This window comes from Schistocerca serialis, chromosome 10, assembly GCF_023864345.2.
Source record: "Schistocerca serialis cubense isolate TAMUIC-IGC-003099 chromosome 10, iqSchSeri2.2, whole genome shotgun sequence".
NCBI classification, from domain to species: domain Eukaryota; kingdom Metazoa; phylum Arthropoda; class Insecta; order Orthoptera; family Acrididae; genus Schistocerca; species Schistocerca serialis.
The window spans coordinates 58335773-58351197 of NC_064647.1; the positions used below are offsets into that span (position 1 = coordinate 58335773).

General features: G+C 44.6%; 1 protein-coding gene across 1 annotated transcript in view; it reads left to right on the forward strand.

The window, feature by feature from the left end:
• LOC126425104 (replication protein A 70 kDa DNA-binding subunit-like) overlaps nucleotides 1-15425 on the forward strand; it is a 90498-nt gene that overhangs the window by 52956 nt on the left and 22117 nt on the right. The window contains exon 8 of the mRNA XM_050088028.1: nucleotides 12500-12612. Within this exon, the coding sequence (XP_049943985.1) occupies nucleotides 12500-12612 (113 nt within the window). The remainder of the gene's footprint in view (nucleotides 1-12499; nucleotides 12613-15425) is intronic.

The window sequence follows — 15425 nt, forward strand, 5'->3', positions numbered from 1 at the left end:
CCATGTGGGCAATTGCTGACGGTCTGCCACATTTTAACGGTGTGTCCGGATTTTAACACCCTGCGTCTTGAACTTGGCCTGCCATGTACTGTAGAAGCCATTTTAGCGGATGACCCACGAGCAGCTGCTCGCGTTCTTCATTTTATCAATTTGACAACCCTCTCAAAGGACATTTGATTCTGCTGTTTTCCTTTTTTAATCCTATGCCTGTCAGTCTGTCTTTTATCGTGTTTTCCGTTTCGTTGCTGTTTTAAACTTGTGACTCGCGGTGCATTCCTCCCGTAGTCTGGGCGCTAATGACCGATGAAGTTGTGCGCCCTAAAACCACAAAAAAAAAAAAAAAAAAAAAAAAAAAAAACCATCAAAGGCAGGGCTACCTGTGAAACAAGTCATGTGGACTACAAGCTAAGCTGCAACGACTATGCCGCATTCTGTGTAGGCATGACAACCAACAAGCTGCCTGTCCACATGAATGGCCACCAACAAATTGTGGCCGAGCAACAAATGGACAACCCTCTTGCTGAACACACTGCCAAACATGATATCCTTCATTTCAATGACTGCTTCATAGCCTGTGCCATATGGATCCTTCCCGCCAACAGCAGCTTTTGTGAATTGTGCAGGTGGGAACTTTCCCTGCAATACATCCTATGTTCCCGTAACCTTCGTTAGTCGCTGTCTTCACCCATTCAGCCCCTTCCCTATTCCCATTCTAGCACTACAGAGCCATCATTCCACCATCACATCCAGTCATTTTATTTCTCTCCTTTTCCACTGCTCCCACCAACTCCCCACCTCTCCCCTGCCCTCTAACATGCAGCACTTCACTGTCCACCACCCCCACCATACCATTCCTCCCACGTCAAACCCCAGCCTCCTCTTTACCCCCACCCAGTGGCCACTCCCGTCATGTACTGGAGCTGCTGCTCACAGTATGGTTTCAGTTGCCTGAGACTGCAGTTGTGTGTGTGTGTGTGTGTGTGTGTGTGTGTGTGTGTGTGTGTGTGTGTGTGTGTGTGTAGGGGACGAGGTAAAATGGTGCCAAGTCTTGCAAGTTTCTGAGTTTAAATAATATTTGGATATCTAATCCGAAACATGTAAAAAGTATATATATATATATATATATAATGGAAGGAAACATTCCACGTGGGAAAAATTATATATAAAAACAAAGATGAGGTGACTTACCGAACAAAAGTGCTGGCAGGTCGATAGACACACAAACAAACACAAACACACACACAAAATTCAAGCTTTCGCAACAAACTGTTGCCTCATCAGGAAAGAGGGAAGGAGAGGGAAAGACGAAAGGATGTGGGTTTTAAGGGAGAGGGTAAGGAGTCATTCCAATCCCGGGAGCGGAAAGACTTACCTTAGGGGGAAAAAAGGACGGGTATACACTCGCACAAACACACATATCCATCCACACATATACAGACACAAGCAGACATATTTAAAGACAAAGAGTTTGGGCAGAGATGTCAGTCGAGGCAGAAGTGCAGAGGCAAAGATGTTGTTGAATGACAGGTGAGGTATGAGTGGCGGCAACTTGAAATTAGCGGAGATTGAGGCCTGGTGGATAACGGGAAGAGAGGATATATTGAAGAGCAAGTTCCCATCTCCGGAGTTCGGATAGGTTGGTGTTAGTGGGAAGTATCCAGATAACCCGGACGGTGTAACACTGTGCCAAGATGTGCTGGCCGTGCACCAAGGCATGTTTAGCCACAGGGTGATCCTCATTACCAACAAACACTGTCTGCCTGTGTCCATTCATGCGAATGGACAGTTTGTTGCTGGTCATTCCCACATAGAATGCGTCACAGTGTAGGCAGGTCAGTTGGTAGATCACGTGGGTGCTTTCACACGTGGCTCTGCCTTTGATCGTGTACACCTTCCGGGTTACAGGACTGGAGTAGGTGGTGGTGGGAGGGTGCATGGGACAGGTTTTACACCGGGGGCGGTTACAAGGGTAGGAGCCAGAGGGTAGGGAAGGTGGTTTGGGGATTTCATAGGGATGAACTAAGAGGTTACGAAGGTTAGGTGGACGGCGGAAAGACACTCTTGGTGGAGTGGGGAGGATTTCATGAAGGATGGATCTCATTTCTGGGCAGGATTTTAGGAAGTCGTATCCCTGCTGGAGAGCCACATTCAGAATCTGATCCAGTCCCGGAAAGTATCCTGTCACAAGTGGGGCACTTTTGTGGTTCTTCTGTGGGAGGTTCTGGGTTTGAGAGGATGAGGAAGTTGCTCTGGTTATTTGCTTCTGTACCAGGTCGGGAGGGTAGTTGCGGGATGCGAAAGCTGTTGTCAGGTTGTTGGTGTAATGCTTCAGGGATTCCGGACTGGAGCAGATTCGTTTGCCACGAAGACCTAGGCTGTAGGGAAGGGACCGTTTGATGTGGAATGGGTGGCAGCTGTCGTAATGGAGGTACTGTTGCTTGTTGGTGGGTTTGATGTGGACGGACGTGTGAAGTTGGCCAACTTCCTCATCCTCTCAAACCCAGAACCTCCCACAGAAGAACCACAAAAGTGCCCCACTTGTGACAGGATACTTTCCGGGACTGGATCAGATTCTGAATGTGGCTCTCCAGCAGGGATACGACTTCCTAAAATCCTGCCCAGAAATGAGATCCATCCTTCATGAAATCCTCCCCACTCCACCAAGAGTGTCTTTCCGCCGTCCACCTAACCTTCGTAACCTCTTAGTTCATCCCTAAGAAATCCCCAAACCACCTTCCCTACCCTCTGGCTCCTACCCTTGTAACCGCCCCCGGTGTAAAACCTGTCCCATGCACCCTCCCACCACCACCTACTCCAGTCCTGTAACCCGGAAGGTGTACACGATCAAAGGCAGAGCCACGTGTGAAAGCACCCACGTGATCTACCAACTGACCTGCCTACACTGTGACGCATTCTATGTGGGAATGACCAGCAACAAACTGTCCATTCGCATGAATGGACACAGGCAGACAGTGTTTGTTGGTAATGAGGATCACCCTGTGGCTAAACATGCCTTGGTGCACGGCCAGCACATCTTGGCACAGTGTTACACCGTCCGGGTTATCTGGATACTTCCCACTAACACCAACCTATCCGAACTCCGGAGATGGGAACTTGCTCTTCAATATATCCTCTCTTCCCGTTATCCACCAGGCCTCAATCTCCGCTAATTTCAAGTTGCCACCACTCATACCTCACCTGTCATTCAACAACATCTTTGCCTCTGCACTTCTGCCTCGACTGACATCTCTGCCCAAACTCTTTGTCTTTAAATATGTCTGCTTGTGTCTGTATATGTGTGGATGGATATGTGTGTTTGTGCGAGTGTATACCCGTCCTTTTTTCCCCCTAAGGTAAGTCTTTCCGCTCCCGGGATTGGAATGACTCCTTACCCTCTCCCTTAAAACCCACATCCTTTCGTCTTTCCCTCTCCTTCCCTCTTTCCTGATGAGGCAACAGTTTGTTGCGAAAGCTTGAATTTTGTGTGTATGTTTGTGTTTGTTTGTGTGTCTGTCGACCTGCCAGCACTTTCATTTGGTAAGTCACATCATCTTTGTTTTTAGATATATATTTCCTACGTGGAATGTTTCCCTCTATTATAACCATATCATTAATTTGAACCCAACAATTACGTTTATTATTGTCGCTGTTGCATCTCGAAATCTTTCCTGTCGTCTTATTTTCTCTTTCTGCGTTTACCAGTAGTCTCACTTTCTATTCACCTTCCCTTTTTACCGTAATACAATTTTATCCCGCCTATATATACTCTATAATACGTAACCCACTTCCAAACCATAACCAAAAAATTTTTATTTTGCGCTTTCAACAATACCGCTAACCGTTTCTAGTTCAATAACAGCTGCCTTCACGTATTAAACTACCATTTCGGCTAGTTCTAATAACTTTTACTTTATTTCCACTTCCGTTTTTCGTACATCACTGATCATTTTTAGCCGCTCTCCACCGGTTTTAACGTCATTATTTACAATTGTTAGCCCCATTTTCGTAATCTTTCACCACAACACCACGCCTTTTATTACATTTACACGTTTTTTCGAAATTTTCCCGAATTTCTCCGTCCTTTAACGTGTTTTAGCGGCAACACAACCACTTAACCTTCATGCACATCGCTGTCTACCAACCCAAGTTCACCACAGGATCAACTTAACCAACACATTTTCGCATTTTTTCATACCAGATCTCCAGTTATTTTCTAGTTCACCCTTATCTCTCCCCATATATTTTTATCTTTCATTTTCATTTCAACCTCATGTTACACTTTCCACCTTCTAATACCATGTCACCCTCACAACACCCCCACAACGACCCCATTAAGTTTTATTTACATTCCCTCCGCAAACATGCCTTCACCCTAGCCAGATTACGCTCACATATATTATTTTCTCAGGCTTGTCTGACATTTGGCATAACCCCCAAAGGCCTCACACTTAAAGTTCCCATCTCTGGCTGCAACCCTTCTTTCCATCAGTCCCTATACCAGTTCCAAACCGAACAATCCATTGCCCTCACCCACCTAATCCTTCACCTACACATCAACTCAGCCAATGAACACACCCGTCAACTCCTATCCTTAATAAAAGTACTCAATCTTTCCTCTCCCACATCCACACCGGCTATTCAGAGCATCCTCCTCCAGGCCAACCGCAAATTAGAGCAGCATGCCACCCTTCACCTAAAAAAACTATCCAATCTCCTCGTTTCCCACCTCCGGAAAGGCAACTCACTCACTCTTCACAACCTTTCCAGCAAACCTCAACCACCTCTCATTGCACACAAACCCAGTCTCTCCCATCTACTCAGTCTCCCACTTCCAGCTCCACTCCCTCCTAAACCTCAAAATTCCAAGCAACACAATCTGGCACCACAACACCCTAACTCAGTAGTTAACCTTTCCTCCAAACCTCTCTCCCAATCTGAAACCTCTGTCCTATCCAAAGGCCTCACCTTCAGCCCCACTCCCAGATTCAACCAAACAGCCCTCGTCAAAGATTTACTGTCCTACACTCGTACTCTCTGCTGGAAGTATCACTTTGCCACGAAGAAAAATGATCCTAACCTGCCCCTAATGATCCAACTCCCCAAGACACTATCCAAATTGAACCCTGCCTGGAACAGTTCCGTCCTCCGTCACAGCGGGACCCACCACCTCTTCCTCAAAATCACCCTCTCCAAACCTTCCAGGAATTTCTGACTTCCAGCCTTGCCTCTCAATCCTTCTTAAAAAACCTTAATCCTACTCCCAACATCACCACTGCTGAAGCCCAGGCTATCCGTGATCTGAAGGCTGACCGGTCCATCATAATTCTTCCGGCGGACAAGGGTTCCACGACCGTGGTACTTGATCGTCGGGAGTATGTGGCTGAGGGACTGCGTCAGCTTTCAGACAACACCACATACAAAGTTTGCCAAGGTAATCCCATTCCTGATGTCCAGGCAGAGCTTCAGGGAATCCTCAGAACCTTAGGCCCCCTACAAAACCTTTCACCTGACTCCATCAACCTCCTGACCCCACCGACACCCCGCACCCCTACCTTCTACCTTCTTCCTAAAATTCACAAACCCAATCATCCTGGCCGTCCCATTGTAGCTGGTTACCAAGCCCCCACAGAACGTATCTCTGCTTACGTAGATCAACACCTTCAACCCATTACGTGCAGTCTCCCATCCTTCATCAAAAACACCAACCACTTTCTCGAACGCCTGGAATCCTTACCCAATCCGTTACCCCCAGAAACCATCCTTGTAACCATCGATGCCACTTCCTTATACACAAATATCCCGCACGTCCAGGGCCTCGCTGCGATGGAGCACTTCCTTTCACGCTGATCACCTGCCACCCTACCTAAAACCTCTTTCCTCATTACCTTAGCCAGCTTCATCCTGACCCACAACTTCTTCACTTTTGAAGGCCAGACATACCAGCAATTAAAGGGAACAGCCATGGGTACCAGGATGGCCCCTTCGTACGCCAACCTATTCATGGGTCGCTTAGAGGAAGCCTTCTTGGTTACCCAGGCCTGCCAACCCAAAGTTTGGTACAGATTTATTGATGACACCTTCATGATCTGGACTCACAGTGAAGAAGAACTCCAGAATTTCCTCTCCAACCTCAACTCCTTTGGTTCCATCAGATTCACCTGGTCCTACTCCAAATCCCATGCCACTTTCCTTGATGTTGACCTCCACCTGTCCAATGGCCAACTTCACACGTCCGTCCACATCAAACCCACCAACAAGCAACAGTACCTCCATTACGACAGCTGCCACCCATTCCACATCAAACGGTCCCTTCCCTACAGCCTAGGTCTTCGTGGCAAACGAATCTGCTCCAGTCCGGAATCCCTGAAGCATTACACCAACAACCTGACAACAGCTTTCGCATCCCGCAACTACCCTCCCGACCTGGTACAGAAGCAAATAACCAGAGCAACTTCCTCATCCTCTCAAACCCAGAACCTCCCACAGAAGAACCACAAAAGTGCCCCACTTGTGACAGGATACTTTCCGGGACTGGATCAGATTCTGAATGTGGCTCTCCAGCAGGGATACGACTTCCTAAAATCCTGCCCAGAAATGAGATCCATCCTTCATGAAATCCTCCCCACTCCACCAAGAGTGTCTTTCCGCCGTCCACCTAACCTTCGTAACCTCTTAGTTCATCCCTATGAAATCCCCAAACCACCTTCCCTACCCTCTGGCTCCTACCCTTGTAACCGCCCCCGGTGTAAAACCTGTCCCATGCACCCTCCCACCACCACCTACTCCAGTCCTGTAACCCGGAAGGTGTACACGATCAAAGGCAGAGCCACGTGTGAAAGCACCCACGTGATCTACCAACTGACCTGCCTACACTGTGACGCATTCTATGTGGGAATGACCAGCAACAAACTGTCCATTCGCATGAATGGACACAGGCAGACAGTGTTTGTTGGTAATGAGGATCACCCTGTGGCTAAACATGCCTTGGTGCACGGCCAGCACATCTTGGCACAGTGTTACACCGTCCAGGTTATCTGGATACTTCTCACTAACACCAACCTGTCAGAATTCCGGAGATGGGAACTTGCCCTTCAGTATATCCTCTCTTCCCGTTATCCACCAGGCCTCGATCTCCGCTAATTTCAAGTTGCCGCCACTCATACCTCACCTGTCATTCAACAACATCTTTGCCTCTGCACTTCTGCCTCGACTGACATCTCTGCCCAAACTCTTTGTCTTTAAATATGTCTGCTTGTGTCTGTATATGTGTGGATGGATATGTGTGTTTGTGCGAGTGTATACCCGTCCTTTTTTCCCCCTAAGGTAAGTCTTTCCGCTCCCGGGATTGGAATGACTCCTTACCCACTCCCTTAAAACCCACATCCTTTCGTCTTTCCCTCTCCTTCCCTCTTTCCTGATGAGGCAACAGTTTGTTGCGAAAGCTTGAATTTTGTGTGTATGTTTGTGTTTGTTTGTGTGTCTGTCGACCTGCCAGCACTTTCATTTGGTAAGTCACATCATCTTTGTTTTTAGAGATATATATATATATATATATATATATATATATATATATATATATATATATATATATATATATATATATATATATATATATATATAATTTGTCATTCAAACTTAACAGTGAAACAATTAGTGGATGTAAGTGGAGTGCCAATTAAACTTACGAATTGCAGTTAAAATGTATATTCAAACATCACGTATCAGATTCTCTTAAGCAACTATTTATTTAACTCATCCAAATACAAAGTCCCGTAGTGCTTCAGTTTCGCAGAAGTCCAACAGTTAGTCCACAAAAAATATGACAATCTGCATGTAAAAAGGAATTTTTAATCTCCATGGAGCCCATCACCAAAAGCAGTACAGATAATTCCAGGTCTCATCCACTGCTCATAGTCTAAAATCCACAAACATGTAGAAAAAGGCATAGGACCCAGGTTCGAGACACAGTGCTGCACACAGTTTTAATCTGCCAGGAAGTTCCGGTCTTAAAGTATTGACCCACAGTCAAACTTAGTCATCAGAACAGCACACAATTCTAAGTTCCAAGCTACTGTCCAGAGACTGTCAGTTGTAAAATGATGATGTATAAAGTCTCTGCAGCTCTTGAACTTAATGCTAACCAATATAGCTCTCAGCTCCTTGAGTGATCAGCAACCACTGTACGCAGGTTTTCTGATGCTTGAACTTAACACACACAGACACACATTTATTTAAAATCATATGGTCAGGCACGCCCCTGGGCAGACTGTTCGTTGGGTGCCGGTCTTTCAATTTGACACCATTTCAGCGACCTGCATTCGACTTTGATAATGACAGAACAGCATCCAGTCCCTGGGCAGAGAAAATTCCCCGACCCAGCTGGGAATTGAACCCGGGCCCAGAGGATTGACAATCTGTCATGCTGACCATTCAGCCACACACACACACACACACACACACACACACACACACACACATATGTGTCACTCATAATCATAAGAAGATAATTGAAAATAAACAAACATATTGAGTATTCTTATGCACTCTTTTCGGTGGTTTTCTTTGAATTTACATGCACACCATACTTCAGTGATGTGTATCTGAGTTAATGACCAAATGATTAATTAACTATTAAATACCTCTGTCTTCATGTGTGATGCATTGAGTGACATGGATCGGTCATAGGTTATGCAGTTACATATTACATAAATCTTTGGAGGATTCAGTTTTCTGGTGGATTTGCATAATTAAATGTGACTAAATGAAAGTGAAATATTGTCCTACAGAGGAAAATAAAATACAGTGACGAGAACAGACTGCTTCATCTGTTATCTGAAACTTCATTTGCAATCAGGGTTATAAACATTCACAGGCTACTAATTTTTATGGGTATTTTTTATTAGTTATATGAAACATTCTCGGACTTCTTGCCACAAAGTTCAGGGTAACACATCAAGCTTTCCGCAGTTATCATTATCATCTTCATCAGAGACAACTGACTGTCAAAACCGCTGCTATAGTGGCCTTATATAGCACACAGATGGCTTCTAATTGGTTGATAATTCTGTCGCAGATAGTGTCACGTCTGTGCTAGTGGTGCCACTGCTCCTGTCTAGCATAAACGTTGCAACAAACAATGCAACAAATATTGCTACTGCTTCTGTGTCGAGAGATCGCTTCCACTTGCTGCTAAGATCATCTCTGCTGTCTGGGTTGACGCTCTTCTCACACATTTTTACTTCTAAAGCCTCTTTAATGACAGAATCCCAGTATGGAGGAACCTAGGACAAAGTTTTTATTTCATCAAACACAATTTTGGTTTTGTGAGACTACAGATTTTCCAGTTCTCAATTTTTAATATTCTGTTGATGTTCTGCATAGTGGTCAGAAATGGTACAGCTGGACTGGCCGATGTAACTGCTCTTGCACTCAAAAGGGACAGTCAGTTGCTCGTGATGAAGATGGAAGTAATTATCAAAAACTTGAGATTTTACCCTGAATTAACATGGCAAGAAGTCAAAGAATATCTCATGCAACAGTGCTGTCATGAAAGATTTGATTCTCATGTTTTATATGTTTTGAATATAATAGAGGGAAACATTCCACGTGGGAAAAATATATCTAAAAACAAATATTCTGTAACTTACCAAACGAAAGCGTTGGTACGTTGATAGAAACAACAACAACAACAACAACAACAACAACAAAACACACACAAATTTCAAGCTTTCGTAGCCCACGGTTGCTTCATCAGGAAAGAGGGAAGGAGAGGGAAAGACGAAAGGATGTGGATTTTAAGGGATAGGGTAAGGAGTCATTCCAATCCCGGGAGCGGAGAGACTTCCCTTGGGGGGAAAAAAAGGACAGGTATACACTCTGGCTCCTACCCTTGTAACCACCCCGGTGTAAAACCTGTCCCGTGCACCCTCCCCCCATCACCACCTACTCCAGTCCTGTAACCAGGAAGGTGTACACGATCAAAGGCAGAGCCACGTGTGAAAGCACCTACGTGATTTACCAACTGACATGCCTACACTGTGAAGCCTTCTATGTGGGAATGACCAGCAACAAACTGTCCATTCGCATGAACGGACACAGGCAGACAGTGTTTGTTGGTAATGAGGATCAACCTGTGGCTAAACATGCCTTGGTGCATGGCCAGCACATCTTGGCACAGTGTTGCACCGTCCGAGTTATCTGGATACTTCCCACTAACACCAACCTATCAGAACTCCGGAGATGGGAACTTGCCCTTCAATATATCCTCTCTTCCCGTTACCCACCAGGCCTCAACCTCCGCTAATTTCAAGTTGCCGCAGCTCATACCTCACCTGTCATTCAATAACATCTTTGTCTCTGTACTCCCACCTCGACTGACATTCTATCCAAACTCTTTGCCTTTACGTATTTTGCCTCTGTACTTCCACCTCGACTGACATTCTATCCAAACTCTTTGCCTTTATGTATGTCTGCTTGTGTCTGTTATGTGCAGATGGATATGTGTGTGTGTGTGTGTGTGTGTGTGTGTGTGTGTGTGTGTGTGTGTGTGTGTGTGTGTGTGTGTATACCTGTCCCTTTTTCCCCCCAAGGTAAGTCTCTCCGCTCCCAGGATTGGAATGACTCATTACCCTCTCCATTAAAACCCACATCCTTTCGTCTTTCCCTCTCCTTCCCTCTTTCCTGATGAAGCAACCGTGGGTTGCGAAAGCTTGAAATTTGTGTGTCTGTGTTTTTTGTTGTTGTTATTGTTTCTATCAACGTACCAATGCTTTCGTTTGGTAAGTTACAGAATCCTTGTTTTTAGATATATTTAAATGTATTGACTTATGCATAATTTGCTAACTTTCACAGTAGTTTAAATATTGTACGGAAAGTTCTGGCGGAATGTAAATAATTCAAGAGTAAAGGGAACAACTCAGTTGTCAACAGGCACACAAAGTAAACGGAAATATCTGTAGTTGCCCTCCACAGTTCTGTTGGCTTCAAGTATACTTCTACCCACTGACAATGTCTGTGTCTGCATTTTGACAACTGTCACTCCTTATACACCAAAATGACATATCAGCAGTGATTAGAATTCCCTCGCCCAGAATGCTGAAGGTATCAGGCACTGCACTTGCCACCTGATATCATCCCAGATTGTAGCAGCTGAACAGTCACCAGGGCTTAGACTATTTATCATTTTACCCAGAATTGAGGATTCTACCCAGGATCTTTCCCACCCCTCATGAAGTGGTGTCTGCTCTCCACCAAATCTGCACAGTATCCAGGTCAATCTCTGTGCCGGTCCCACTCACCTAGGTAAAGACCTGTCTTGAGACACTGACACAACATACCTACTCCAGTCCCATCATGGGCTTATCGTACCCTATCAGGGACAGCAACACCTGTGAAAGCAGCCGTGCTGTGTGCCAGACCTGCTGCAATTTCTTCACAGCATTTTATATTGGTGTGGCCACCAGTAAGCTGTTTGCTAGAATTAGTGGGCAGCACCACACTGTATCTGGGAGCAGAATCGACCACCCTGCGACGGAACACTGTGCAGAGCACATCTCACTCGATTTCAGTTGCTGCTTCATAATGTGTGCCATCTAGATCTTTCCCCACACAACCACCTTTTCTGAATTATGTAGATGGAGTTTTTCACAACACTGCCTTTGTTACCATAATCCACCTGGCCTCAATCTCCACTAACCCTCTGCTTTTGCACCGTCTTCCAAACACTCCCCCCCCCCCTTCCTCTGTTCTGTTACCCCCTCCCGAACCACTCCTACAGGCCACCGGCTCTGGTGCCCGTGTGCCGCATTTGTACTGTACCTCGCACACCTACCAGCTCTCTTTGAGCCATCAGCCACCTTCCCCCAGCTCCCCCCCCCCCCCCCCCCCCCCTCTCTCTCTCTCTCTCTCTCTCTCTCTCTCTCTCTCTCTCTCTCTCTCTCTCTCTCTCCCCCCCCTCTCCCCCTCCCCCCCCCCCCCTCCCTCCAGCGTTATTTCTCTCCTCACCCAATCCACGTGACACAACCCCTGTGACCGAGCGAGGTGGCGCAGTGGTTAGCACACTGGACTCTCATTCGGGAGGACGACGGTTCAATCCCGTCTCCAGCCATCCTGATTTAGGGTTTCCGTGATTTCCCTAAATCGTTTCAGGCAAATGCCGGGATGGTTCCTTTGAAAGGGCACGGCCGATTTCCTTCCCAATCCTTCCCTACCCCGAGCTTGCACTCCGTCTCTAATGACCTCGTTGTCGATGGGACGTTAAACACTAACCACCACCACCACAACCCCTGTGTCAACAGCTGTTGGCAGGCCCTGATAGCTGAACAATGGGCATTACATTAAAACTTCTTTAGAAATAACCTTCTTTTTGAAAACTTCACATTACGTGCTTGATAAATTTGACAAACTAACATTTATTTCAAATGTGAGTACACTATGTCTTTAAAACTGTGATTACGCAACAAGCCACCATTAATCTTTTGTTTTATTTATCTGTGTGCAGATGTCATTGGCGTACTAAAGGCAGCTGGTGGCGTTGAGGTTTTCACAGCGAGAACAACAAACAGGGAAATGAAGAAACGTGAGGTTACCATTGTTGACCAGAGCAACACTGCGGTAAGGAAGCTCCCGTAATAGGTTAACAAGTGAAGAGCTTGTAGCGTGCTTAACTTGAATACTAATTATTTTCTGTTAATTTGCAACATTTGAGCTCTGTATGTGGCTGTTTTATTGTTAGATTCATTGGATATTTCAGCACTCTGTTTCATTAATACTTTCTTTTGTAGAACATAATTAGGTATAGTGTATATCAGCCAGAATAGTTTTGTCTTAATAGATTGCAAATTGTAGTTCACAAATGCTATTAAAAACTATTCCTTGACTGCGAATGCTATTCATGTGCTCTCTCAAAATAATTTAATACCTTCACAGCTTATCTATTTCTGCCTATCATTTTTAATGCATGGTGAGAAAAAGTGGTTAACATTTTTTTCCCCTCCAAAGTAACGCTAATCACATGTTTATGGCATTATAAAATCAAAAAATAATTAATCTGACATTGCAGTTCCAATAAACTTTTGCTCTTTTAAAAAAAAGGTTTGATAAATACAGGATAATCTCACTTTCACATAATGTTTCCGTATTTCTTGGGTTCCATTAAATTTGCTATGTTAAAAGCATTAATTTGTGCCCACTTCTGTGTTATGAGATTTATAAGTATCCTATGATTTAAGCAAACAATGTTGATGGTGGAAAAAAGTCTTTCACATAAAATGACACTGGTGTGGTGGTGGTCTTTACACAGACATCACGCCATGAGCTTCCCTCTATCTAGATCTGCATCGGTTATTTGTCATTGTAAGTCAGAACAGTTAATGTCGCCAGTGGAGCATCCGCTGCTGCTGCTGCTGCTGCTGCCAAGCTAACAGAATATATTAATTATTCACTCCGAGGGGGCATCTGATGTGGTGGCTCACAGGAGTAATTTTCAATACAATTTGGAAGATGATGTACATCAATATTTATTTGTCTCCAGTGACAGTACTGTCCACTGTGATTACTGTAACCACATTATTTCAGTGCTACCTTCACCTTGTGATTATAATTACACACAGTGGATAATCACTGTCCAGTATTTGTAACTACTAATACAGTTTGGTTTACTGTACATGGACACACTAAACACTATCATCAGCTAGCTAAGGTTGACAAGGTTGGGTGCACTAAGAAAGCTTTAGATATACACAGAGACTGTTTGATATGTTGCCACAGCAACTCCCATCAGCCACCGAGCAGAGAATCTTAATTGTGTGTAGTGTCACTCGTAGCTAATACATTTATGGCTGTTAGATGTTCAACAACATTGATTTTTCTGTTAGAGTTTTAAGGTGCAGAATATTATAAATGTAGATGCGAAGACAGTTCAGATGGAAGAAAAAGTAAAAATTCTCAGGGAAGCTGCGATTCATCCTGGAATGTGTGTTGAACTTGCACGTAGTGTAGGGAGACTTGTGTCCACACTGAATACCATCACTAAAAAAGGTAACTAAGTTTTGGAAAGTGCAAACAAATGTGGTTCAAATCCAAGAAGAAAGAACTACAAAAGTTACTTCAGATATGCAGAGCTGGAAGAAATTACAAAGAAATGGTTTCAGAAATTGTGTTCAAACATCCTGGTGAACGGTGTGATACGTGAAGACGCTGGAGATGGGCAGTATACTCATAATTGAGGACTTATCCACATCTGTGAGCAACAGCCTTGCCGCAGTGGATATACCAGTTCCCATCAGATCACCGAAGTTACACACTGTCAGGTGTGGGTGGCACACGGATGGGTGACCTCCGGATCGCCGTGCACTGTTGCCATTTTTCGGGGTGCACTCAGCCTCGTGATACCACCCGAGGAGCTACTCGACCGAATAGTAGCGGCTGCGGTCAAATAAAACCATTGTAACGACAGTGTACTGACCACATGCCCCTCCTGTCGGCATTCTCAGCTGAGGCTGAAACGGCAGTCAGATGGTCCTGATGGGCCACTTGTGGCCTGAAGACAGAGTGCTATCCACATCTGATAGGTGGGTTGAGTGATTTAAGATGTGGTGTAATGCGATTACAAAGTTGTATGTGAAAAAGAAAACAAAGTGAACAAAATAACTGTTGGTGGATGGATGAGTGGTAAGTTAAAACAACTTAAACGCCATTATGAACCAAAGGGCATAAGTATAGTCTTCAATATTCTTCGGAGTAAAACACCTGCATTTAAAGGCAGAAATTGCCACAGAGGAAACACAATAAAGTACACATTATGGTAATGTTATACATCATTGGTGATGGCGCCGATAAATTGAAGGCCTTTGTGATCAGGGAATCAAAGTTGTTTTAAAAATGTGCCAACATTGCTCACAAACTGCAACACTCAGGGGTGATGTCAGAAGCATTTGAAAAACAATTGAATGTTCTAGATGCAAAAATGGCAGTGGATTAAAACATTCTGTTAGGTAATTGTAGCTCAGCACATCCTAAAAATTTAAATTTACAGAAGTACTATTATTTCTTTCCAATGACGATCATCAACCATGTTTCGAAAACACGCACAAGATCTAAGATGCAGAAGGAATTAACTTTGATGTAAGCTGGAAGGAACCCTGCCTCTTCTAAAGTGTAGATTTTGGATGCTCTGCACCAAACAGGGTGGTCCATTGATAGTGACCGGGCCAAATATCTAACGAAATAAGCATCAAATGAAAAAACTACAAAAAACGAAACTCGTCTAGCTTGAAGGGGGAAACCAGATGGCACTATGGTTGGCCCGCTAGATGGCACTGCCATAAGTCAAACGGATATCAACTGCGTTTTTAAAATAGGAACCCCATTTTTTATTACATGTTTGTGTAGTACGTAAAGAAACATGAATGTTTTAAGTTGGACCA